Here is a 26793-nt window from a genome sequence, read left to right on the forward strand (position 1 = left end):
ATTTTCTTCTCCTGTAGGAAAGTCAGAAGTTCCAGGGTGGTCATGTTGGCTTTTGGCAAAGCTGGGAAATTCTGCATCTCCAATGCAAGTTCCCTCTTATCCAGGTCTGACTGTCCACCCCAGCTCAGGGTGTTGCTGAGTGTTTCACACTGCTGTGTCAGATCTTCCTTTGGCAGGTCAGGGAAGTTGAGTAGCACCCCAAACTTTTCCTCTACTTCACCTAAGGCCTTGAATCTCTCCTGCAGTGATGCAATGGAAACATCCACCACCATATTGAAAAAAGAAACTTCGAGTTTCTTTAGTGCATCACTCACTTGCTCCTCCGGGGACTCATAGGAGAACTGTCTCTTGGTTGTTCTCAGCCTCTTCTGCTTGAGAACAGCTTCCACATTCATTTGGCCACAGATGTCTTTTGGCAGATGCTTGGGCAGAAGCAAATCCATTGCTTCTGTAAATGACCAAAGAAACTTCTGTTTTTCTCAGGAGGTCAACAGCAATATCCAGCTGCATTGACACTGATTGCAACGTTTTGCTAACATGTTTGATGTTGGTCAGGATGTCATACTAGGGCTGTGCGATTATGGCAAAAATCATAATCACGATTATTTGGTCAATAATCGATATCACGATTATTTTGACGATTATTCATTGACCATTTATTGAACTTTAAAACAAATAATATTTTACCAATAAACAAGATCAATAAATGTGTTGGAGCGCACTTCCAAAACCATACTAAACATATATTAATATGATAAATACAAATAAATTAGACCAAAATAAATGAAATGAAATATGTTGCAGTGCACTGTCACAACCTACTGAAAACTCCTTAACATATAGCCAACATTTTGGTAAAACATATTCAACATATTCCACTCAGTTAAACGTTGAAGGCTGGCCAACCGTCATGGTCCAGAAGTAACAGGAAATAAATGTTGAACTACAATTTAAGACCAAATAAAAATGTTTTGGCCACCATGGCAAATGCTGGTAGGGCTGCTCATGTCATCTCTTAAAGATGTTTTGCAAGAAACACCAGCCTGTTTACATGGTCTGGTTTCAGAGATGAGCGCAGGCAGGTGACAATATTGCCACCTGTACTGAAGACCCTCTCTGAAGAGGAACTTGTGGCAGTGCTGCCACATATGACACAGGAAAAAAAGAAAAGACTCTGAAGAACCCTTTCTTTGCCATTATATAAAAATAGTGTTGCTACAAAAGTATAAATTAGGCTTACTAATAAGACAACTCAGATCTGAAGCTACACAGTAATCTGCTGCAGCAACAGTGCAATAAAAAAGACAACATTAATAGAATCAAACCCATTTTTTGTTGCATTTTATTAGAGTATAAAAAGAAATGCCTTTAAAATAGGATGCAAGCAACACTAGTTTCTGAACTGATAGACTATAATCAATTTAAACAGAACAGATCTTAATGTTTGCATTCTTATACCATTTTGTACAATAATTATTAGGGGTGCACCGAATGGGAAATTCTTGGCCGAAACCGAGACCGAAAATAGGAAACAGTTGGCCGAAAACTGAATGCCGAAAGGCCGAAAATGATTAATAGAAATATATATATATATAATGTATACATTTTTTACCAATGTTGTTCAGCTACCTGATTATGGAAATAGACATGATTATGGTAAAACTTAACTTAAATAATAATCACTATTATGGGTCCATAAAACATTTATTCAGCACTTTTGAATGCATACAGTACATTTATATGTCATGTATTATTGCTAAAAAACATTATATCGCAGTCTTAGTGTCGCCAACTCGTTTCTAATATGCAAAGACAACAAATGCGTCTATGATGTATTTTCGATCAGACGAGATCTCTCTCCCCCGTCTGTGTGCGAGGGGGCGGGGCAGTTTACACACACGCAGCTGCTCCATGCAGCGGAGCACACTGCGGAGATGGCGGAGAGAACGCGCTCCGAGGTGTGGTTAAACTTTACCCGTCTCGATGTGGAGAATACTTGTTACCATAAGTGCAATAAGAGTTTAGCATGTAAGCACGAGCAATTTGTCTAAACATTTAGCAAAAGTGCACCGCATGCAGACGGAGGAATGTACCGGGTTCGACCGTCTTTCTAGCAGCTCTGTAGCCCCATCCACGAGTAACGTTTCCACGTCAGGTGTTATGTATGCTAGCAGCAACACACGGAGTTAACTACATGATACAAACATGGGTTAATGATTAGAGGAAACTGAGTTATTTAGTTTGTTAAAATTTCAGCTATTCTGTTTACAGTCTGTCATCAGATTATTTAATACGATTTGTTAAAGGCTCAGAGCAATCTCGATGACAAAGGTCAATGTTCCCCCCCCCCCCCCCCCCCCCCCCCCCCTGTGAGCCAGCCGCGAGCATGGTCGACGCGTCTTTATTACGTCATCACAACAACACGTTAGGTTACCAACGTAAGCCTGTTCTGACATTCGGTGATATTTTTTCGGTGCTAAAACCCGAAAGCCGAAAGGGCCTTTTTAACCATTTTCGGCCCATAATTTTCGGTGGCCGAATATTCGGTGCATCCCTAATAATTATCATGAATAAATTCAAACAAACTAAAACTTACAGCAGATGAATAACGGTATCTAAATTGAGTTTTTATTATATCAAAAACCTGTTGAAATGCTGCTGTTATTTTTACTGTCCCACAAAAGCGCGTCGCAGCCTCCAGGAAAGCTTCTTTCATAACTTCGCCGTCTTCGAAAGACTTCATGTGTTTCGCAAGAACGTGACTGACACGATAAGATGCTCTGGTAGCAGCCTTGCTCTTGTTGTTGGGCCTGGTGAAAATGGACTGCTGTGCATTTAGCTGTGCTCTCAGGCCCCTCCCCTTTTGGGAGCGTAGGGCAGAATTAGGAGGGAATTCCGTCTCGTAGCGTTTGTGCACTGTTTTGAAATGCCGCTCCTAAATTACCCTTCTTCGATAAAGCCACGCTCGCATTGCAGATGAGACAGATGGACTTTGAATTGGAATAGATACAAAAATAATGATCCTCCCACTCGGAGTGAAAATTATATATTTTGGGCTTTTTTGCTTCTGCCATAATTGCGGTCTTGTGTGTGTGCGGACTGTCACTCCTGTTGACCATCCATGCTGTTGACACGGACAACGTCAGCGAACTAGTGCACTGCTCACCAGCCACGCCCGGACACATGGGGTGAGGCCGGCTAATCACAAAGCTTTGATGCGTTCAAGTGCATTATTCTGGCACGGGAACATTATGTTACAGGACATTAACGATAAAACAGAATATTGTTGTTCTATTTTTAGACACATCTCGCGATCGACTGGGAATCTCCCCGCGACCCTTCTTTTTAACTAGTTGCTGCTCTTGTTCTGACATCTTCGCTTGCGCTGAACACTCACAACACATGTCACTCCCACGTGGCCGAGTGGGCTTTTAGGGAGGGGCGAAAGCGCACCCAGCAAAATAATCGTATTTTGTCAATTATGCTGTTTTCCTAATCGTCGCAAACCATAATCGTAATCGCGATTAAAATACGATTAATTGCACAGCCCTATGTCATACCATACCACAGTGCATATTGCAAAGCGGTATGATCCAACCTCTTCAGCCAAAGATTGTGCCTCAATTTTTACAACTCCATCTGTGGCTTTATCCCTCACCTCTAGAAGTGCATCTCTGACTTCTGCAGCCTGATACCTTACAGCCTCTATGCTGTTGATCCGACTCTCCCATCTGGTATCAGACGATGATTTCAATGTGATGTTCACATGGCTTTTTAGGATTGACCATTTCGGAGTGGAGGCAGAAAAGAGTGTGAAAAGCTTCTGCAGGTAGCCAAAGTAGCTAGTTGCTTCTGCAGAGCTTTTTGCTGCATCAGCTACCACCAGGTTCAATGTATGTGCTCCGCATGGCACAAATAAAGCCCTTGGATTGATTTGAAGAAGTCTGGCTTGGACTCCTTTCCTTTTTCCTTTCATATTTGCACCATTATCATAAGACTGCCTTCTACAGTCTTCAAAAGGGATATCAAGCTGTTCTAATCTCTTTAGAATCAGGGTTGAAAGGCTTTCTCCAGTGGACTGTTCTACCTCAAGGAACCTCATAAAATGTTCTTTTATTTGGGGCGTGTCCTGGGTTGTAACTAGTCGAATAATGACTGATAGTTGCTCTGTATGGCTCAAATCTGGGGTGCAATCCAAAATAATTGAAAAGTATTTGGATTGTTTGATTTCATTGACCATATGGTCCCCAATCTTCCCACTGATGCAATCTATCAGTTCATTTAGAATTCTTTTTCCTAAATAGGAAATATTGGTGGTTCCTCTTTGGACCTCAGCAACATGCTGTTTGAGGACTGGGTCGAACTTCGCCATGAGCTCTACCTCCTTCAGGAAGTTGCCATTATTTGGCTGGTGTTTCTGTGGTCCCTCTAAAGGCAATGTTTCGCTCTGCCAACGACTGAATTATTGCCACCAACCTGGTCAGGACTTCACGCCACTTCCTCTTTTCAGCCTCCATAAGTGCCATTTCTACCTTGTCTATAGTTAGGCCCTTTTGAAGTTGAGTCTCCAGTTCCTTCCACGACGTCATGTGCCTAGAGTGTTCTGGGCTGTTCTCATGTGTTTTTAGTTTGTCAGTGCAATTTTTCCAGTCATTTAGTCCACTGCTGATTAGTTGGTACTATTTTTGGGAGAACAGCTTGCAGCAAAAGCAGTAAATACTTTTGTTTTTCTTGGAATACACAACCCAGCTCCTCTTGATTGTCTCTCCATTCACTAATCTTCTATACAAGTAGTGATGATGGCAACTTCTCCCGTCCTCCTTTTTAGGAAAAGTGAAGTCGGATTTTAAATGATATGGCCCTCGTCTGACTAACTCCATCCTCACTGTATCACTCAGTGCTGGCCAGTCAGCAGGATCTGAGGGGACTGCAATGTTGGACTCAGATGGGCCTGGGCAGTCAGCAGGATCTGAGGGGGCTGCAATGGTGGACTCAGATGGGCCTGGGCAGTCAGCAGGATCTGAGGGGGCTGCAATGGTGGACTCAGATGGGCCTGGGCAGTCAGCAGGATCTGAGGGGACTGCAATGTTGGACTCAGATGGGCCTGGGCAGTCAGCAGGATCTGAGGGGGCTGCAATGGTGGACTCAGATGGGCCTGGGCAGTCAGCAGGATCTGAGGGGACTGCAATGGTGGACTCAGATGGGCCTGGGCAGTCAGCAGGATCTGAGGGGGCTGCAATGGTGGACTCAGATGGGCCTGGGCAGTCAGCAGGATCTGAGGGGGCTGCAATGGTGGACTCAGATGGGCCTGGGCAGTCAGCCGGATCTGAGGGGACTGCAATGGTGGACTCAGATGGGCCTGGGCAGTCAGCAGGATCTGAGGGGACTGCAATGGTGGACTCAGATGGGCCTGGGCAGTCAGCAGGATCTGAGGGGGCTGCAATGGTGGACTCAGATGGGCCTGGGTAGTCAGCAGGATCTGAGGTGGCTGCAATGGTGGACTCAGATGGGCCTGGGCAGTCAGCCGGATCTGAGGGGACTGCAATGGTGGACTCAGATGGGCCTGGGCAGTCAGCAGGATCTGAGGGGACTGCAATGTTGGACTCAGATGGGCCTGGGCAGTCAGCAGGATCTGAGGGGGCTGCAATGTTAGACTCAGATGGGCCAGGGCAGTCAGCAGGATCTGAGGGGACTGCAATGTTGGACTCAGATGGGCCTGGGCAGTCAGCAGGATCTGAGGGGGCTGCAATGTTAGACTCAGATGGGCCAGGGCAGTCAGCCAGATCTGAGGGGGTTGCAATGGTGGACTCACATACTGTGCTCGTTATTCCTTCACCTGCAGGCAGGCAATGCAAACATGCAAATAAGTTATTCATGCTTCAGTTTTCAGTATTTATCATAATAATGACAAAAAATTAGTGTATTAACGATTACACAGAGACCATAAATGTTTGGCAAAACTTACATTCTTCAGAGTGTGATGTACATGGGAGATCAGATGTTCCTTCTCCAGCAACTGGGGGCTTTTTGAGGTATTTCTCAAGTGCAGCTGGAAAATTATAGGGTAGATATTAGCACATTACAAGCAAAAACATGTATATACAGTCAGGCAAAAATAACTGCTGCAATCTGCCTCAGCTGTATGCAAGTTCACAACTGGCCAATATAAAAGTTAGGTCTGGACTTTGAATCAGGGGGGTAGCAAGTTCGAGTCCCACTGCAGTCAGCATGTCGTTGTGTCCCTGAGACACTTCACCCCAAATTGCTCCTGTGGGGATTGTCCACAGTACTGAATGTATGTAAGTCGCTTTGGATAAAAGCGTCTAACAAATTACATGTAATGTAAATAATAACACATGCCCACATTGGTTGGTCAGCCTCACTTTATACAAAGGAGCAGTTATCCAGATAGCTTTCTTCTGGCTAACATTCACATTATTTCGTTACAGAAGCATATAAAACAAAGCATTGCACAATAATTAGACATTAAAAAGAGCAGAAAATAAACAAATTCTAAAATATAAAAGAAAATAAACAGAAATATATATTGTTATGGAAATCTAAAAACCCCAATACTGTAGAGTACAAGTCAGAAAACAAATAAATGGTGAATCAGACAGAGTTGTCTTTCTGGTGATGTTTATTCGAGGCCTCAAACAAACATCAGATACAATAAAATATAGACACAGGTCTCACAGAGTATAGGATAGTCTGCGCGAGTGTGCGCAGTTTAATATAATAGCAAAGCAATATAAAGGGAGATTAAAAAGGTGGGGAGGAGAAGAAATCTTCACACGGTCACATTGTTATTAGACACCTGGCCTTGAGCTGTAGAAGTTCTCGTGTGACTTTGTGTGAGTCAACTCAGTAGCCAAAACAGCTCTGTGGCCTTGAAGTAGGATAGATAGAGCAAACAGCACATCTAAGCAAATGAGAAGCATTTGGTTTTAACATATCAGGATATAATAAAATGTCCACTACATTCCCCCCTTTTGATCATACTTGATCAATAAAAAACAAATGACAGGATAGACTGATATAACACATCAATGAATACACTCCATCGCTGGTTTAAGTAAACACATCACAAATATATCATAGAAAACTGGCTGTTTTTGTGGAGGACAGACTCCAATATAATGTAAGCATAAGAGGAGAGTACACTCGATTCACATGATTATATTGATTATATTGTAGTGTCGGAATCAGACTCTTCTGATAAGAGCTGGTCTATCTCACTGTGGCGCAAAGGATTGTCTTGTAATGGAATAGCAGTATACTGAACGAAAGCTAAAGATACCATGCTGGAAACGCACTTCTTCAGTATTGGGATAATCAAACAGACATATAATATGACACAGGTCAAGAGAAAATTGGTGCTGCATGAGCATGTTCCTAGAGGCTATTATGAATGGGGCATGACCTGGAAGCCTTGCGTCGTCTCGTAAGGGAGGTTCTCTAGCCGAACGTGTAAGGTATCTATGTTATGGGCATTGTTTACTGTACCCCACCATGGAAACAAGCCACCAAAGAATTTAGCTCCAGTGGACGTCAGCTCTCTTTTTACCTTGTGGTGGTCGGGGTGTTGGAACTCTGGGTAATGATGTGTCGTGTACATTAAGGACATGAGGACAGTGACTGCTGAATTCAAATCCACTAGAGTGCATGTACCTATCCAGAGGGGAGCCAGAACTTGATAGAGCTTGTCGCCGCACAACCAAACGTAATCTTGTGGCGAGCTAAACCCAGCATCACTGGGCCAGGCCAGTTGGAGGGAAATATGGTTAACATCAGGGAATGCTACGTTAGAAAGGATTCTTCCAGGGACACTGAATATGCAATACGAGATATTGTAAACACCGTAACTGCACTGTGCTATCTTCCCCATCCCTTAGAGTAATGTTACCAATCCCTGTCTTGACCAGCCCCTCTGCCCATGTGGTTCGCCCTGCTCTCCCCATGTACCTCTTAGATATCTCGATTTTGGCTGACCTGCTGTGTGCTGACCATGGATACATAAAATATAGGACTAGTCCTAACACAACTATCATGGCAAATATGCAGAGGAACCATTTTATGATTGTCCAGGCTCTCCGGTAGTATTGCTCACTGTTGCGTCGTCGTTTTCCCAGGCGAGCCGTCATCACGAGGTGGGAATGCTTCATGGGGTGTGTGTGTGTATTCCCTCGGTCGATGTTGTGACACGGCCAGTCAGACTCCGCACACCGGTAACACAAACGAGGAACCAGAGGGCATATGGAACCGCTCAGCTGGCACTCGCTCGTGACACCTTGTGTGTAGTGTGTTTTGGTGTATGTAGTGCAAGTGTGGTGCAAGTTGGTGATTAGGACACATCACTTGTTGTCATCTACTTCTGTTGGTGATTAGGACACATCACTTGTTGTCATCTACTTTTGTTGGTGACTAGGACACATCACTTGTTGTCATCTACTTTTGTTGGTGACTAGGACACATCACTTGTTGTCATCTACTTTTGTTGGTGACTAGGACACGTCACTTGTTGTCTTCTGCTTCTACCGTTTCTCCTTTCCTGTGACTACGACCTTGCGGTGGCTGGCGTAGACCCACGTAGCTCTCTCTCGGCGACCTTGACCGCTGTCTGGTTGACCAGACGCAGGTAGGGGCCAACGATTGGATTTCCAGCTCTTTCTCCGGAAATCCTTGACCAGCACGAAGTCGCCGGGTTGGAGATGGTGAAGTGGACCAGTGGCAGTCGCTAAAGTGGATGACAGGTTAACATACAACATAGCAACATAGCATCCTCACACAAAGTTGTGGAGGGAAGAGGACATCCTGGAACCTTGAGTCCAATCTGTGGAGGAGCCCCAAAAAGGATTTCAAATGGCTGAGTTGGCTCCGTGTTCGTTCCCACATCCGCATGTACATCAGCACAATGGGCAGAGCTTGTGTCCATAACAGACCTGTGTCTGCACAGCATTTTGCCAGTTTGTTTTTGATTGTGCCGTTCCCTCTTTAGCAAAATGTGAACCGTTGTTCTAATTTAAGATGTTCTCTGATGGGCTAAGCTCAATGAAATCCAGCATTAGGTGCTAAATGAATTTTGCTTAATGCAAATTACCCCCCTTCACCCCCCTTCAGAACCACTCCTGATGTATAGCCTCTAACATCCCCCCTTTTTACACATTGTCCAACCCATGTGTCAAAAACAGCCCCAACAGCCTTCCACCGAGCCTTCTCAACTGGTGTAGCTAGCTGCTGAAGTGACGACATGTTGTCAGTGAAGGAGGAGACAGGCATTCTAACAAATGAGTGTAAGGTGCGTGAGGTGCGAGAGGAATCAGACTCTTCCTTTGCGGCTGAGTCAGCAGGTAAATTAGCAGACCCAATTTCTTAGGGAAACTGGGTCTGTACTGCTTGCAGAAATTGTCTACACTTCCAAATAGCCACAAAATCGTGCACTACCCCAAAAGCATAGCGTGAGTCAGTGTAAATAGTCACGGTTTTGCCTTCTGCAAACGTGCAGGCTTCAGTTAGTGCGATGAGCTCTGCTGCTTGTGCTGAGACATGGGATTGGTCCGGAACGGAATACAGCAGAATCTGAAACAATAGAAAAACACCTCACCCGATTAGTGCCCCCTTGGTCGCGAGAGGCAGACCCATCAACATACAAAATGAGGTCAGCGTTGGTCAGAGGAACGTCTTTTAAGTCCGGTCTAGGTGTGCACACAGTCGTGTTCGTCACCTTCAGGCAAAGGTCAATAAGAGGGTTCTTACACCTTTTCCAAAGTCAAATTCAAGCACTTTTCAAGCTTTTTCAAGGTGCACTTTTCAAGCTTTTCAAGCATCTTACAGCTGTTGTAAATTACATATTTATATGCACATACTCAAATGATTATTTCCCTACCTCACATTAACTCAGATGTTCTTTATGCTATAAACAACCACATGTGTGTTTCGTGATAGCATTTTACACAAGGATGAAAAATTAAAGAAAAGAAAACTAAGTTTAATATTAATATCAAAATGAGTGATCTGTACGTCTAAAAACCCAATTCAAGCGACCTTTCACCTCCACTTAATTAAATGCACTGGTTGCAAGATAAAAAATGTGAGTTAATTGATTTAGATAAACAGTTTAAGTTGCAACATTAATTTATAAGTTGTGTTGATGTAATAATGTTGGTAATTACATCGTGTCATTTGAACTCTGATTTCTGCATTAATTGACTTCACCCTAAATTCAAGTCGAGGTATTGTAATGCAATTGGCTTGATAACTTCATTGTTCTACACCTTGAGTTAAGGATTTCAAGTCCACTCCCACTTAAGATGCCTGGACAAGTTCCCACAGTTGAGACAAATAGAAATATACAAAGGACATTTTAAGGTGAGTGTCATCTTCTGTCATTCAAATACAACTTGAAATTCAAACTCTCCTGATTGAAACATCATGTGTTGAAATAAACAACTGCAGTTCAAAAATAAAAAGCGAATTGCCTAATATTTTTGTTATGAAATCAATTAATTTCTTTCTTTAAAGGCAAAACCTGAATAAGCTAAGAGGAAAACCCTATTGAATACAATATTTTGGAGAAACTTAATTTACAAATGGCTGTCAACTTAAAAACATCTGTCCATGTTCAACATGTGGTAATTAAGTATACATAACTTAAGATTACATTTAAATCATACGGTAAAACAAGTTGGAACGTTTGGAGTAATCAACTTAAAACCTTGTGTTTATGCTACCAATTATTAAGTAAGTGGTAATTGAAAACACCTCTGATTGTAGAGGAAAAGCCTTTTCCCCTAACTCAAATAATTTTGTTCCTTTAACAAAATTTCATTAGAAGTTGTCTTAACTCAATAACCATCGATGCAACCTATTGCCTTGATTCTCTTTGTTAAGCCAAGCATTTGTTTTTAGAGTGTACGTAGACTGGGCCTCAACATACAACCTGGCTGAGCCGATATAAAAACAATCAGCCAAATAACTTTTCAAAACATCATTGATTACTATTTTTTTTGAGGTACTTTTAGGTTGGCAGTAAACATAAGTCAGAGGTACCTGGTGTACTTTTCCTTCACTTAATTATTTAATACCTTTAGTTACTTCACAGATCTGGATGAACGATGTGAAATATAATCAAGTGATATAATCAGACTTTAGTTCCACCTGGAGTAAATCCACAAGCTACCCTGCAGTATACAAAGTCATTCAACCTAGCTGCACCTTCACCAGCTTTGAGAACACTTTCATGATCAATCATTATCAAACATATCATATATATTATTCTGAAATGGACCAATCTGCACAATGAATACTTTTACTGTCGCTACTTTCACTATATTATATATATATTATATATATATATATTGAATGCAGGACTTTTACTGTACCACTCTGGTACTTCTACTTTTATTCAAGTACAATATCTGAGTACTTTAGTCTGAATTTCTAGCTACAAAATCACGCAGCGCTGCATAAAAATAACCTCACAATGGTAACAAGTGGAAAATAATATTTACAAATGTGTACAATGATTTGTAGGTAATTTTGACTACTCAAAACACCTGACTTATACAAAGGAAGACTGTGTTCATTCTACAATTACATGGGATTAAAGTAACATGTAGTTTTACTTGTATAATATTTCCATTTTGTATAAAAGACCGTTTGTTTTAATCTGTTTTAGAATAAACAAAGTATTGGCTTCAGAATACCAAACTTGTTTCGGCAAATTCAGATGATAAATACAACTTTGAAACTTGTAACGGCATAATTACAAGCAGAGAACGGAGTAATGTAACATCACAACAAGCATAACAACAGCCGTGTGTTATGAACACTGCTGTGGGTGCGCAAATCATGAGGTCATCAAACTGGCCTTGTATGAGAGCGATGCCTTTAGAAACTTGTAGAGAGACCAACCTTGTACACAATGCCTGGTTGTACACAGTAGCCTTGACACAAACGTGTGAATCTGTAAGGTTTACCCTTATATTCAAATGTGAACAAAACACTGGCTTGACTGTCTTTGTGTACAGGAACACTGAAAAATGCATTTGAGAGATCTTATTACAGTAAAAAAATGCTGCAGAGGCTGGAACTTAGGAAAGAATCAGATAAGGACTTGGGACGAGCGTGCATAGCTGCATAGCATTTACAGCTGTAAATCCTGGACAAATCTCCACTCGTCAGGAGGTTTTGTCTCTGATCTTTTTGACATGAAACACTGGAGTGCGTACCGGAATCGTTACACGGAATAATGACCCCTTGTTTAAACAGAGAGGTAAACACTGAGTCCATCAACAGCTTCACGTTTTCAATAACATACGTCATATCTGTGAGCTGCCCAGAGTGAGTATGGCACATCTGAAAGCGCGGTAGGAAGCTCAGAGATATGAGAATTACCTCACCATCCTCAACCAACAGCAATGTGCGCAGAACGGCTACGTTTGTGCACATTTTCATCTTATACATGTCACCTGACATATAGTACATAACATATTCTGTGTGTGCAGGTGTCTAATCAGTGACTGACTCCAAATCTTTAACGATTGGATCCAAATCCCTCTATCTCTCAGTGGGCCCCCTGGCTAGTGAAATGTCTGGACCGCCCCTGGGATTTGACACAGTTTGTGTTGTGTGGGTGCGAGTGCAACAGGAACCAGCGCTGCGCAGCAAACTCCAATACATAGTTTTAAGCATGAGCTCATCATTCACACATTCTAACAGAAAAACTCATCATAGCATTTACACAGATTAACAACATTAACAACGTTAGCACGTATAATGCAAATGAAGCTTCCATGAACACCGCAGGTGGAAAACACGTTGATCAGTCAAACCGCAACAACGCCTGAGAATCAGGATATGTCAGCAGCCATTTGATTCACATTCACACAGTTCTTTATCATCAAATGCCAGTTTTTGAACCATCGTAGGAGATGGCTGCCGGACTTTAAAACCCTCATTTGTTGAAAAATTAGGTCTAAGCCGAACCGGAGAATCAGATCTCTGCCCAGTAAATTGATTAGGCAGACGGAGGATAAAAGAAACTGTTTTTTTACTGATGTGGGAAATGGATTGACTATTATCACCGTTATCTCCACTCTGAAGTGATAAAAAAAACTTCTCCTTTACAGTTACCCCAGCCGCTCCTATTGAGTGCATAAATCTACCACTAAATTTGCAATCAGGCAAATCTGCCCTTTTTACTATAGAACATCAACACCCATGATAGCTAAAGTTAGTGTGGGACATTTCTCAAATGCTGTTTCACTGTCATATTTCAAATATGTACCCTCTTTAACCACAGGCATGTCTTCTACATTTTCCAATTTTCAATGTTTTCGATGTGTGTGTGTGTATTCACTTCCCTGGTTCGATGATGCTGGCTGAATTTCCATCTCGCTCGATCGGGTCCCCTCCTCCCCATCTGGTGTAGGTCAGTCTGATTGTGAATGACGTCCTTGCTGTCCCCCTCTCTGCCTCCACTCGCCAGTGTTCTGTGAGCAGTCCCATAATCCAATGTTCAACACTGCCACACTTGAAACATCTTTCTCAAATGAAGGTCTTGCTTCTCGTCTTCTGCCTCGGAAAACCTCTTCTGCCTCTCCCTCGGTATTGTGACTGGCCAGCATTCTGCGTAGCTTGCGCTGTGTCTGTGAGTCCGTTGAGAAAGGCATTACTGAGGTGTGTTGCCCAAACACCTGCTTGGGCTTGGGTTTGTTTATCCCGCTGTTGTCCCCATCTACTTGGGGCTGATGGGGGTGGACGAGCTTACGGGGAGTCTGTTGACTGCATGGCTGGGACTTGTAGTGGCGGTGGAGGTGGTTGAGGTGGCCCAGCTGGATTGCCAGGGTTGTACCCCGGGGGAGGGAAAGGATACCCAGTCGAGGAGAGGTCATTCAGGCCTGCAATGGAAGAACACAGAGATGTCTGGGGTTTACATGGTTTTGGAAATAATTTATTTTCCTTCTTTTCTTCACATTCATTCCAACCTTAATATTTTCTTTAATGCCCAAGGCCAACTGCCTTCTTTCACGGCATTCTGCTTAATCCTCCCAGTATTTATTATAAACACTTTCTGTGAGTGTCCAGTTTTCTATATAAGTCTTTTACTTTAACTTTATTTGTATTTCTACTTCTTCTTGAAGAATACATTTATTCTTTAGTTTCTTGATTTTTAATTTACTCTAAAAAAACCTCCCTTTGGAAATCCGAACATTTCCGTCCATATATCTAATTTAGACAGACTGTTTTCACCATTTCTTACTCTCATGACGTCTACAATCGGCCCCCCAGGAGGTTGTACAAGCCCCCTACTTTGCCTTGCTCCCATGACAAAATCTGTGATATTTGTTCCCCAGTACAAACCACGCAAAAACTAATCGTAAACCCACGATCTAGGACGGGATACACCCTCTGTGATATTTGTTCCCCAGTACAAACCACGCAAAAACTAATCGTAAACCCACGATCTAGGACGGGATAAAACCCTCTTCGAGCAGCCCCTTTCATAAACGTCATGGAGTTTTAATTACGTTTTAACTTTAAACAATTTAGACATTGTACATCTCACCCAGTATTTGGAAAGCCTTTTTAAGTCCGTTTGATCTCGTGAAGTCAATCGGTTCCACCCCCGGCGCTGGTCCTCTCGTCCCGTACGGTTTCTGTCGGGGTAGAGGAAGATCCGAGGATCCTGGAGCCGGCCACCACCAGCGTCCGGAGGTGTTCCCAATCAAACTTGCAGAGACCCTGCTCGCAGCGCCAATTGTTATGGAAATCTAAAAACCCCAATACTGTAGAGTACAAGTCAGAAAACAAATAAATGGTGAATCAGACAGTTGTCTTTCTGGTGATGTTTATTCGAGGCCTCAAACAAACATCAGATACAATAAAATATAGACACAGGTCTCACAGAGTATAGGATAGTCTGCGCGAGTGTGCGCAGTTTAATATAATAGCAAAGCAATATAAAGGGAGAGTAAAAAGGTGGGGAGGAGAAGAAATCTTCACACGGTCACATTGTTATTAGACACCTGGCCTTGAGCTGTAGAAGTTCTCGTGTGACTTTGTGTGAGTCAACTCAGTAGCCAAAACAGCTCTGTGGCCTTGAAGTAGGATAGATAGAGCAAACAGCACATCTAAGCAAATGAGAAGCATTTGGTTTTAACATATCAGGATATAATAAAATGTCCACTACAATATATATATATTGTGGTGACACGTTATTGGACATAATTCACCTTGCTTATTGTGTTGCCACACGGACCCTTTAGGGGGGAACACCTGTAGCTTTAGCTGCCATTCCTGCTAGCTCATCAGGCAGAGCAGTGCATGTGTTAACCTCTCTGAAAGTAATGGATAATAAAGATTGGAACTCCATTCTTAATACACTCTCTTTTCACGGCACTACAATATATATATATATATATATATATATATATATATATATATATATATATATATATATATATATATATATATATATATATATATACACACAAGTTGACCGTGAAAATAAACGATCTGACAAATTAAACACTATTGGAGGATCAATTTACAGCTATCACAATAGAAAAGTAGTATATTAGCTTAGCTAGCTAGCTAGCTTAAAATCAAATGTCTAATGGTACAGTACATACTGACTTTTTTCTTTTTTACACAATCCGACGTACCTCTGTCTTTGACTTTCGATTCCTCCTGTTCTTTTTTCCGTTTCCTTCCCGTTGCCCCTGAAGGCTTGGACCTTTTCATAATGCTAATTGTTTGCCTCTTGCTGTCTTGCAATCTCCGACACTTTCAGCTGGAGCTGGCGCGTCACTTTGGCTGTGAGCCGCGGCCCGTGGGTGCCAGATAAGCGACCATCCCCCCTTTCATCACTTACAGTTACAGCGCCCATCGTACAGGGCAAATGCAAAATGTTGCCGCCGGCCCGGGGTGCAAAGGGTGTTTACTTTATACAATTATTAATGTAAACGTATTACATCAAGGGCATACAATTAGGCCCGTCGCACTGGCGTTATAGATGTTCGCCTAGGGCGCCAGATCTGTGGAGGCGCCGCGCTGACAGCTCTGGGAGGGAAGAAAATGTTTTGACCGTTGGTGCTCATCCTAATTTTCGGCCTTGATGTAACAACATTCATAATTAAGTAAATGTAACACCCTTTTCACCCCGGTTACACTTTTCATTTGCCCTGTACGATGGGCGCTGTAAGTGATGAAAATGGGGGATGTTGGCTTATCTGGCACCCGCAGCTCACAGCCAAAGTGCGAGTGAGCAGGGAGAAAGGGAGGGCGCTGTTGTTATTAGCATCTGGTGCTAGCTGCTCTAACGGAAGAAGATGTTTCTACAATGATGTGGAGGGAGAGTCCTCTCCAGTCAGACTGAGGCTAATAACTACAGCTCAGTGAGGTAAAGGACTCTTGAGTGTTAGTAAACTTTAGTCTAAGTTATCTCAGTGGGTCTCAAACGTTTTGATCACAATTTATGTAAACACATATTTCCCTTATAATTATTGGGATAAAACAGGTTTGAAATCATTCCAATGTATACTATAGGACAGTAAACCAGACATATCGTTTTAAAACTGGAGATAAAAACATATGCATAAATAAAATAGTAAAATAAGATATGAATGAACAACAAAAATAAAAACACGTACATGTATTTGTTATTGGCTATGGTAGGTTATTGGTTATGTTCACATACTTATTTAATTATTAAAATGTAAACCGATCTTTTTCATATGGGTGTTTAGAGTTGTACCCCTTAGATCTAGATCTCAGATTGAAGCATTTTACTTTAAAATGTTCAAACATTTCTTCCCGGTATGCCTGAGAAGGCAGATATGCTTGTTTTTCTCAACAATAACTGTTTTTAAATGGGGGGGGGGGGGTTCCTTTAAAAGTTGGACTGTTGCACTGTTGTAACTTCAGTGGTTCTCAGGTTACAGTTACATAGCAGTGAATATAAACAGACTGATTAATGTGAATATTACTGTAAACTAACCTATGTAAAAGTTACTCGAATAAATGTAATTTTTTTGGTGGAAGAAGCAATTTATAATTTTTTTTTACCCTGCCCTTCAAAGAATCGGAATTGAGAACCGTTAAGAACCGGAATCGGAATCGGAATCAGAATCGTGGAAATTCAAACGATACCCAACCCTAGTTATAAGTAACGGTACGTCCACACAGCAGCTTTTCAAAAATCTTGGAGCTGGGCGTGTCTGAAAGCTTGGGGATTTCGCGACCAACAACCAATCACATGAATCTCCCGCCCCCGATATACAAAGCAAAAAACCCCGGTTCTTCTCCACTATGTCTTTTAACATTTTGAACATTTATGAGATTAATGTCTATGGCAGTGCTGGAATTGGGCCGGTACTCACCGGTACGCAGTACCGGCACTTCTGGTTCTGACCCATGGAGTACCGGCACTTCTTGCTCAGTACCGGCATGCTGGCGGTACTCCGGTACTCATGCACCGTGCCAGTACTCAACACTCTCCCGCCGTTCTTATTATACATCCATATATATATATACAGCCGCCCGGTACTCAGTAGATGCGTCATGAGGTGCCGAACGGACATTCTCATCGCTCTAACCGCTGGAGTTTCACAGCGGCTGTCAGCTGTTTACTCCTGTCATTCAAACAGAACGTGCTGGAGAGGGGGCGGGGCTTATCTTCTCCATGTAAATACTGTGGTGGAAACGACTATGTCAAAATTAACCTATTTGACCGTGATTTAATAGTAATACACGTTTCAAAATAATAATAATAATAATAATAATGCCGAAGTAACAACATACTGAAAACTGTTAGTAAAACCATGTTTTAATGCTTTACAATTTACATACCTAGATGCACGTGTGTTGTGTTTATGCAGTGCAACTCCCACCCAGTGGGTGGCTATGTAGAGTGATAGAACAGAGCAGGCACGCCCCCGAGAGAAGGAAAGCAAGTCACGTCACAAATTAGCATTTCTAAAATGTTAGCGTTGATTAATAAAAGTGCAAAAAGACAGCGGTTGTCGCCGGAAGAAGAAACTTCAAATACAGAGAATGCTGTGCCTGTGTTGGAAATTGTGTCTGATGGGGAGCTTTCTTTGGTTGATCCTCCTGCTCCAAGTTCTAGTGCATTAGCATTAGCACTAGCTCCGCCGCCTCCTCCAGAGCCTCTAACGTTAGCTGCTGCTGGCGCAACTGCCACCACCAACTCCGGGCAAAGCGATGCACCTGACTGCTGGACAACGGACCAGGTGCAATATTTTTGCAAGACCAATGCATGGCTCGTTCTTAAAGATAAGAAGCTAGGATGTCGGATATGCAGAGATGTCAAATCTTTGGGAATACACAATGGACAAGGACTGAAACTGTCAACTGAATGGGGTGAGTGTGCAGTGTCTCATTTCGGTGTTGACAAGGGCAAACAACAAGCTAGCCTGAGAACAAAAATCAAAGAACATAAAGAATCACAAGCCCATGTAAAAGCTGCTGACATCCTTACATCTGCTTCACGTGAAACTATTCAACATCAAGTGCAGTCTATGCATAAATCTGAATTAGACACCACTATCAGAGTTTTTCGAACGGCATATAAAATTGGCAAACATAGCCGGCCATTCACAGACATGCCAATTGATTTGAATGTACAGAAACTGAATGGGCTGAACGTGGGCAGGGTTTTGCACTCCAATAAAACCTGTGGCGAAATCATCGACCACATAGCTCATGAGCTGAAGAAAAAAATGGCAAAAGACATTACAGAAAACCAAAGAAAACTCTGTGTTTTGGTCGATGAATCTACCACTATTAGTGGTAAAACGGTGCTTGTTGTGTGTCTACGCTCAGCATTAGCTGATGCTGAGCCCGAAACGTTTTTTTGGGAGCTGATCGAGTTGGATGGAACAACGGCTGATGACATCACAAAGGCGTTAATGGAGTGTCTTGGAAGAGATTTTAACGAGGACTTTTTAGGTCAGTGTTTCGTTTCTTTTGCATGTGATGGGGCTTCAGTCATGCTAGGGAAGAGAACAGGCGTTGCTACCCAGTTGTGTAGTAAATTCCCAAGCCTGTTTGTGTGGCACTGCTCCAATCATCGTCTAGAGCTGGCAGTTGGGGATGTGGTCAAGGAGGTCTCAGGGCTCAATCATTTCCAGATCTTTTTTGACAAACTCTATTCCTTGTTCCATGCCTCCCCCAAAAATCAGAGGCAGTTAGCGCAGTGTGCGCAAGCAGTCGGACAGCGTCTCCTGGTGATAGGGCGTGTTTTGTCCATCCGCTGGGTGGCTTCAAGTGAAAGGAGCGTCAGAGCAGTCTGGGAAAACTACCGAGTGCTTCATGATCACTTCACAAATGCTGCAAACGACACGAGCAGGGATTCCAGAGACAGAGCAAAGTACAAGGGCCTGGATGATGTGCTCACATCTGCAACGTTTGTCAGCAATCTGGGACTGATGTACGATGCGCTCACAGAGCTCAGCGACCTCTCTCGGCAACTCCAAAAAAGAGAGATGACACTGCCTACAGCAGATAGGCTCTTAACTCGAGAAATACGAGTTTTTGAATCCATGGTCACCATGCCTGGCCCACACATGACTACAGTTCATACAGCTCTAGCTGAGAAGTCCTTCAAGGGTGTTGCCCTGCGTGAGAATGGCAGGCTTGTACAGATTCATGCAGGTCAGTTTTTTCCGCAGTATGGTAGATAATCTGAGACACAGAATGACTTCCACAACCTCCTCTCATGTCAGCACAAGAGAAATCCCATTACATGGCCGGGAGGCCCGGGACAATCAGCTAATCCAGGACATGAAAGTTATCCATCCTGGAAGTTGGCCTGAAGAGGAGTTAGACGTACAGTATGGGGACATAGAGGTGCTACGTTTGTGCGAAGTGCTGAAAGTGGACAGAAGAGAGACTGTTCAGGGCTTTCGCGAATACAAGGAAACCAGGGCATCCCGTACACCTGCTGCCATGGAGCCTCTACTGAAAGCAGTCCGAACCATCGCTGTCTCCACTAGTGAGTGTGAGCGGGCATTCAGCTGCATGAACGATATCCTTACTGCAAAAAGGAATGCTCTCTCTGTCAGCCGACTGTCCAGCCTGGTTTTCATTAAATGTAATGGACCATCACTAGGACAGTTCAATCCGGAACAGTATGTGAGGTCCTGGCTGGCAAAGGGAAGGAGAAGTGCTGATGAAAGAGCCTGTCCAGCTCCAGCCCCTGATACTGATGTCCCCAAGGCCTTCTGGAGCCTTTTCTAACAATGTGAAGTATATTGCAAAGCAGTTCACCCAGTGAGAAGACTTTTGGCATAATGTGCCGATTTGTACAGATCCTGGAGATAGAAGGACTTCAGACCAACCAGGGAGTTATCTGATCAGCTTGGTGTTCAATGTAACTCTTTACCATGGCTCAGACTTTGTTACTTGCAGTTACAGTTTCTCATTTTAGATTGTGCAAATGTTGCATTTGTTTTTACATGTTCTTTGTTCATGCTCTTTATCATTTTTCTGAGTTGAAAAGTTAGATTGCATCATAGTTTACTTTATACATATTTGTATTCTTCAGTGGTGAAGTATATTGCAAAGCAGCTCAGCCATGTGAGAAGACTTTTGGCACTTTTTCGTTTTCTGAGTTGGAAAGTTAGATTGCATTCAAAATGTACAGAAATACTTAATTTTGTTAAAGCTTTTTATAAAAAATGCTTTTGACCAGAGCTTTGTTTCCTTGTCATTAATGTTGAACACCACCAGAGGGGCTCTCACCTGAAAGGTCTCTGCTTCATGTGTCTTCAGCAGAAGATCTAGACTTTGATTGCTATATTTTCAGTTAATATTGACCTTACTGAGCTTTAGCCATATCCGCTGCCTATCATAACAAATGTTAAGTACAGTGAACCTTTCTAAAATATACAGTAGTAAAGAGACAAACCCACCAGCATTATAGTAGCCAAATTCTTGTTTGTGGGCTGTATATATAAAATTGACTTGAAAAAGTTGCTGATTTTAGAGTACTGGCACCTTTTTCATTCCAATTCAAGCACTGGTCTATGGTGCTATTTTATGCTACATTCCATGCTGGCTAATGATACTGTCTATGCTTGCTAGCAACGAAGTAAACTAGCAACGAAGTAAACTGGATATAAAATCCCCAAACAAGCAAAAACCTACCAGTTTCACCCACTGTCTCTGCCACCTCCCTCCATGCCTGGTTCCTCCGGTTTGTATCCCGGTAAGTAAATAGGGACTGGTCATAAAGAACCGGGTGATTTGCTACCGCAATAACTAAGTTCTCCTCCATTTTTGTGGAATATAGAAATGAACTGCGGGTCTGGTTCTCCCAGCTTGCACGCGGTTTGATTGGCTAGCGCTTGAACTGTCAGATTTGCATAAATGGATCTGATTGGCTGTCGCTTCCAGCTCAGCCTCAAAAGTTGAACATTGTTCAACTTTGGAATCCTGAACATCCTGGAAATCCTGGAAATCTTCGCCTCGCCCCCCCACAATGCAGTTCGGCGACAAGCGAGGGGAAGTGACGTCATCCCCATTCAAAGTCAATGGGCGGAGACGCGCTGGAAGCGGTGGACAAATCGCCAAAAGCTGCTGTGTGTACGGGCCGTAACGGTACGTCCACACAGCAGCTTTTCAAAAATCTTGAAAATCTTGGAGCTGGGCGTGTCTGAAAGCGTGGGGATTTCGCGACCAACAACCAATCACATGAATCTCCCGCCCCCGACATACAAAGCAAAAAAACCCGGTTCTTCTCCACTATTTCTTTTAACATTTTGAACATTTATGAGATTAATGTCTATGGTGCTATTTATGCTACATTCCATGCTGGCTAATGATACTGTCTATGCTTGATAGCAACGAAGTAAACTGGATATAAAATCCCCAAACAAGTGAAAACCTACCAGTTTCACCCACTGTCTCTGCCACCTCCCTCCATGCCTCGCTCCTCCGGTTTGTATCCCGGTAAGTAAATAGGGACTGGTCATAAAGAACCGGGTGATTTGCTACCGCAATAACTAACTTCTCCTCCATTTTTGTGGAATATAGAAATGAACTGCGGGTCTGGTTCTCCCAGCTTGCACGCGGTTTGATTGGCTAGCGCTTGAACTGTCAGATTTGCATAAACGGATCTGATTGGCTGTCGCTTCCAGCTCAGCCTCAAAAGTTGTACATTGTTCAACTTTGGAATCCTGAACATCCTGGAAATCTTCGCCTCGCCCCCCCACAATGCAGTTCGGCGACAAGCGAGGGAAAGTGACGTCATCCCCATTCAAAGTCAATGGGCGGAGACGCGCTGGAAGCGGTGGACAAATAAGGGATAATGTGCAGCGAGGCGGTCATTATGGGGGAAAGAACACCTGACAGGCAGATCAGGATCCCGACGCGTAGCGGACGTTGTCTGATTATATAATCATATGCGTGTCTGTTGATCTCCAGATTAACAGCAGCATGAGAATAACCTGCCGAAGGTGCCGATGCTCCATGGCGGAGGCTCCGGTAGAAATTGCCGGTGTAGGTACCAGATATGTTCGGGTGTATTTCCGTCGCATCCGTCATATCCGTCATATACTCACCTCCCTCTGCTCCCAGCGCTCTGCTGCCACACACCGGCCGTCTGCGGAACTGCAGCCGGAGGAACTCGGGACAGCTTGTTATGTGTGGTGGGGTGCTATGGTGGGGTCCCATGTACTTGTGCACGTAAATAATGTTTCTAATTATTTACAATAAAAACATATATATATTCTGCGTTACTTTAGCCAACACTTTTATAAGGCCACTAGATTAGATAATTACGAAATGTGTAGATAGAATACATATCTTTCAGGTTGTTATTTTGTCATTATGTTTAATGTTTTATTTACCTTTTTAGTATTTGTATATAGTATCTGAACTTTGGAGAGGAGTTGGGAGACACACGATACATCAAATCACATCTACAGATCAAGACGAAGTGAATGGAAGTACTCCCATACTCCTAGCGTGAAAAGGAGCACACCATTCAGTTGGCTGTGTTACCTTCTCGATGACACCGTTCTTCTCCATCCTCTGCAGTTCCTCTTTTACCATCTGTAACATTGGGAAGGGCACACGACGTGCTGTATGCACTGCATATGGTTGAGCCCCATCCTTTAATTGGATTTTAACAGGTTCAGTTTTTAGTGTGCCGTGCTCACCATAGGCTTGAAGGTGTTCACTGGTAATGAATTTCACTTCATCAACACGCCTCACCAGGTTCATCTCCACTGACAAATCCCGGCTGAGTAGGTTATTGACACTCTGGCCACGGACTACATATGCTTCAAATAGGTAGTTATTTTCCTTGTAACTAACTGTAGCATTAAAGTGTCCCAGACACAACAGTTCACCTCCTGGGCTGTCTAATGGGATGTCAGCTGGTTTCAGTGTTTTTGGTGGAGTGAGTGTGTGAAATGCATCCTCACGTAAGACGCTGACATCAGCTCCTGTGTCAATTTTAATTTCCATTGGAGTAGAATCCACCTGGAGCTGTACTGTCCACTGCTCTTTCTCATCTGCACTGCACACTGTTGGAGTCTACCGGACCAGGTCCGTCCTCCGCGCAGATCGTTTGGATATGGCTAGAGCGGGGTCGCTGTCCGGATCTGCCGATGACCGTTCTTAGTTCTGAGGGAAAAGGAATTGTGTCCTAGACACTATTCTCTGTTAGCTGTACAAAACTAGACTTTGCACTCCAATGGATTGTTTCTTCAAATAAGCACTTTATTACACAGTTCAACAAAGATACATCAATCCGATACTATACCACAAAGCGCCTTGGACTCCTTCTTGAGTTCTCACCGTGACAAGCTCGTCAGTGTAAGATCCCAGTTGAAGAGAGCCTAGAGTACTGAATACATCCTGCTTATATACTGTTCCTAGCAGAGCCCCCACCTTCGCTGCTTTCTTGTGGTGTAATCTGCCGTTGCTACCCTAGCAACTCTTAGGTTAGCCTTCGGCGCGCTTTTGTTACTTCCTTATTTGCTTTCACTCACTTCCATATCTGGTTTCACTCACAAGACTGCCCTTGTGAACTGTTGCGCCTGCTTGGTGGGTGATTTAGTGTGAGAATAATGAGTTCTGCAACCTTGTGGCTTATCAGTTTGGACATAACAGGATACCTCTGTTCTTAATCTGGTTGACCCCGCGTTTTTGTTGCACACAGTATTCACATAGTATATTTCCACTGAGGCTTCTCAGCAGTTGGACTTTAACACAGTACTGTACTTTTCCACTCAGACAGCTCAATGTCTTAGCTTTTCCATGATAGGCCCACTATATCTTATATTCACTGCCACTTTTGCCTTATCTTTATCCTTCAATCCCCCTTTTGCCCCATTCTAATGATTGGGGCAACAAAACAACGCTATTGTTTATGTACATTTATGTCAGCTGTTTTAGGCTTCTGTCTCTCTTTCCCACATTCTGCCATTCGGTGGTACTGGTGGTGCTGTCGGGAAAGTGTCCATTGCTGCCGCTTCTTCTTCGCCTTCTTCAATGTCTGGGTTGTTTTCTAAGGATAGCAAGGCGAGTTGTTGGCCCAGGGGAGTAGAAGGTGCTATGGCGGTACTAATTATTTTGTCCACCATTGAGCGGATACATGGGATGCAGCAGCACCCGCACAAGGTCAAAATTGCTGCAAACACGGCCATTGATACCAATACTGAGGTGACCAGGGTTTTGTATTTACCGAACACGGACATCCATTCGTCCCATTTACCGTCGATACCAGATTGATCTTTCATGCGGGAGTTGAGGGTTTTCAGACCGTCCAGTGCTATTTGTAGAGTGCCATCTGCAGCGGTGTTGTTGGGAATGAAGGTGCAGCATTGCTCTCCGAACATTGCACATACTCCGCCTTTTTCTGCTAGGAGCATGTCTAGGGCCATTCTGTTTTGATAGGCCATGAGTGATGTGGCTTTCAATTGCTCACTAACTGCCTTGAGTCCGGCATGTGTGAGGTTTCCTAGGCGTTGGATATTATAATGAATGTAATTGATGCGGTCTGAGTTTTTATTGATGACACACCAGGGGCAGATGATGGATGTGAAGCCGTCCGCTACTTGATCGGCTATTTTGTAGTCACTTGGTACGCCCCGTGGTACCCCTATTGCGTCTATGTACGTTGGATCTGGGTCAATCATGGCTTCGCGTTTGACTCTGTTCGTAGTATGATAGGGGTATTGTTCTGCCAGGTTTGTTATGTCCCCTACTTTTAATTTGTAGGTTTTCACTGGTAGAAGCAAAGTGACCAGTGCACATAGACCACTGGCATTATATGGGACGCGATCGTGGAGTTGGTTGCCACCGCAGTGGAACCATATGTCTGCTCGGATTACACCACGTCCAGGTGTAGTTGGTGTCACTATGTGGTCGCAGAGAGTTTTGTTGAACCCCCCGGTGTTTCTGATTGTGGTGTGGAAACGGGTGTAATACAACCTCGGAACTTTTGCAAAGAATAAGGGCTTTTTTAATTCCGCGTTGGCTAAAGGGAAGTAAACGTCGTATTTAGAGCAATTGTGTTGAGGGTTGTCTGTCCCCATTATTTCAGTGGCACACCTTGGTTCTACCGGGGCAGGAATTATGTGGAGCAGGGGTCTGGCTCCCATACAAACGAGGCAGTCATCGCCTGTGTCTAGCGCAGCTTGTTGTGCCATCAGTAACCAGTTGTTGCTGTTTGCTGAGTGTCCCGAGATTCCAGTTGCTGCTTGGAACTCTTGATCAGTTGTCCACTCCTTAGTGGAGTGGATCACCACCCCCTTTTGGACGGATACTATGTCAGATTGTGATCTTTTAATGCGACTGGACATGCATACGTATATAGAGAATTGGGGGCTTGGCGATGTCTTGGGCCATAGATAAAAGGATGCACAAGGGGGTTCATCTTTCTTGGGTTGGGGTACCCCCGTTAAGTCTAACTGTACTACGAGGCCAGATGAGGATTTTGCCAGGTGTACTCTTTGCCTTACTTTTTTCGCTGTTCCTGTTGACGATGAACTCCAATCCGCCCCTGTCTCTCCCACCAAGTCGGTCCACGCTCGACCATAGCTATATCTTTCATTGGGATCGCCTTTTCCGAACCAAAAGTCTAGCGTCATGTACCATTGGTATTTGTTTCCCCACGACCCTCCTTTTTGGTTGAGTTCGTTTGACAAACTGGTGTACGGGATGAGGGTAGTGGTGCTTGAGTCCGAGGGTAGGCAAAGTGTCAGCGAGATGTGTCTCAATGCATCTTTCTGGTTACATTGGGTGAAATTTGCCGTATCTACTGTGCCGGCCACATTGCGGACGTGTCTAGTTAGGCTGTTTTTTGGAGGAGAAAACGTATCTTGTGTAGTTTTATTTTGTGGGGAATTTGGATTATTACTTTGGTCAATGATTTGCCTCCCCCCTTTCACCCACTATGATAATGATTATTCCAACAATAATGAAAAAACACAGTGTTAAGGCCAAGCAATAGAGGTGTTGGTTAGGTCCTGAGTTCTTCTTCATCTTTGTTTTTCTTGTAAAAGTTCTTTGGTGTATCAGTGTAGGTGAGTGTCTCTTGTGTGGTGTGTGTATGTGATGCGTGTGGTGTACCGCCTACTTTGGGGGAGCGGGTCCCTTGTTGTGCCTCCTCGCCGGCTGTTATCTCCTGGGCTGCCGTTGGTTCCCCTGTTGTCTCCTCCTCCTCGGAAGTGGAGTCGATGTCCAAACTTGGGGGTTGGGGGGCTTCGGTTGTTTGCCTGATGTTCAGTTGGCCTAGGTCCTGGATGGTGTCAGCGA

At 43.5% G+C, this 26793-nt stretch overlaps 1 protein-coding gene across 1 annotated transcript; it reads right to left on the bottom strand.

Annotated features, from left to right (window-relative positions):
- Window positions 1–14198: 14198 nt before the first annotated feature.
- Window positions 14199–26413, bottom strand: LOC117534198. Its single transcript, XM_034198352.1, has 2 exons — window positions 23830–26413; window positions 14199–14789 (listed from the first exon to the last, which is right to left on the bottom strand). The coding sequence occupies exon 1, from the start codon at window positions 26124–26126 to the stop codon at window positions 24426–24428; it is 1701 nt and encodes a 566-aa protein (XP_034054243.1). The 5' UTR covers window positions 26127–26413; the 3' UTR covers window positions 14199–14789; window positions 23830–24425.
- Window positions 26414–26793: the final 380 nt, after the last annotated feature.

The sequence above is a fragment of the Gymnodraco acuticeps genome, unplaced genomic scaffold (assembly GCF_902827175.1).
Source record: "Gymnodraco acuticeps unplaced genomic scaffold, fGymAcu1.1, whole genome shotgun sequence".
Taxonomy (NCBI): domain Eukaryota; kingdom Metazoa; phylum Chordata; class Actinopteri; order Perciformes; family Bathydraconidae; genus Gymnodraco; species Gymnodraco acuticeps.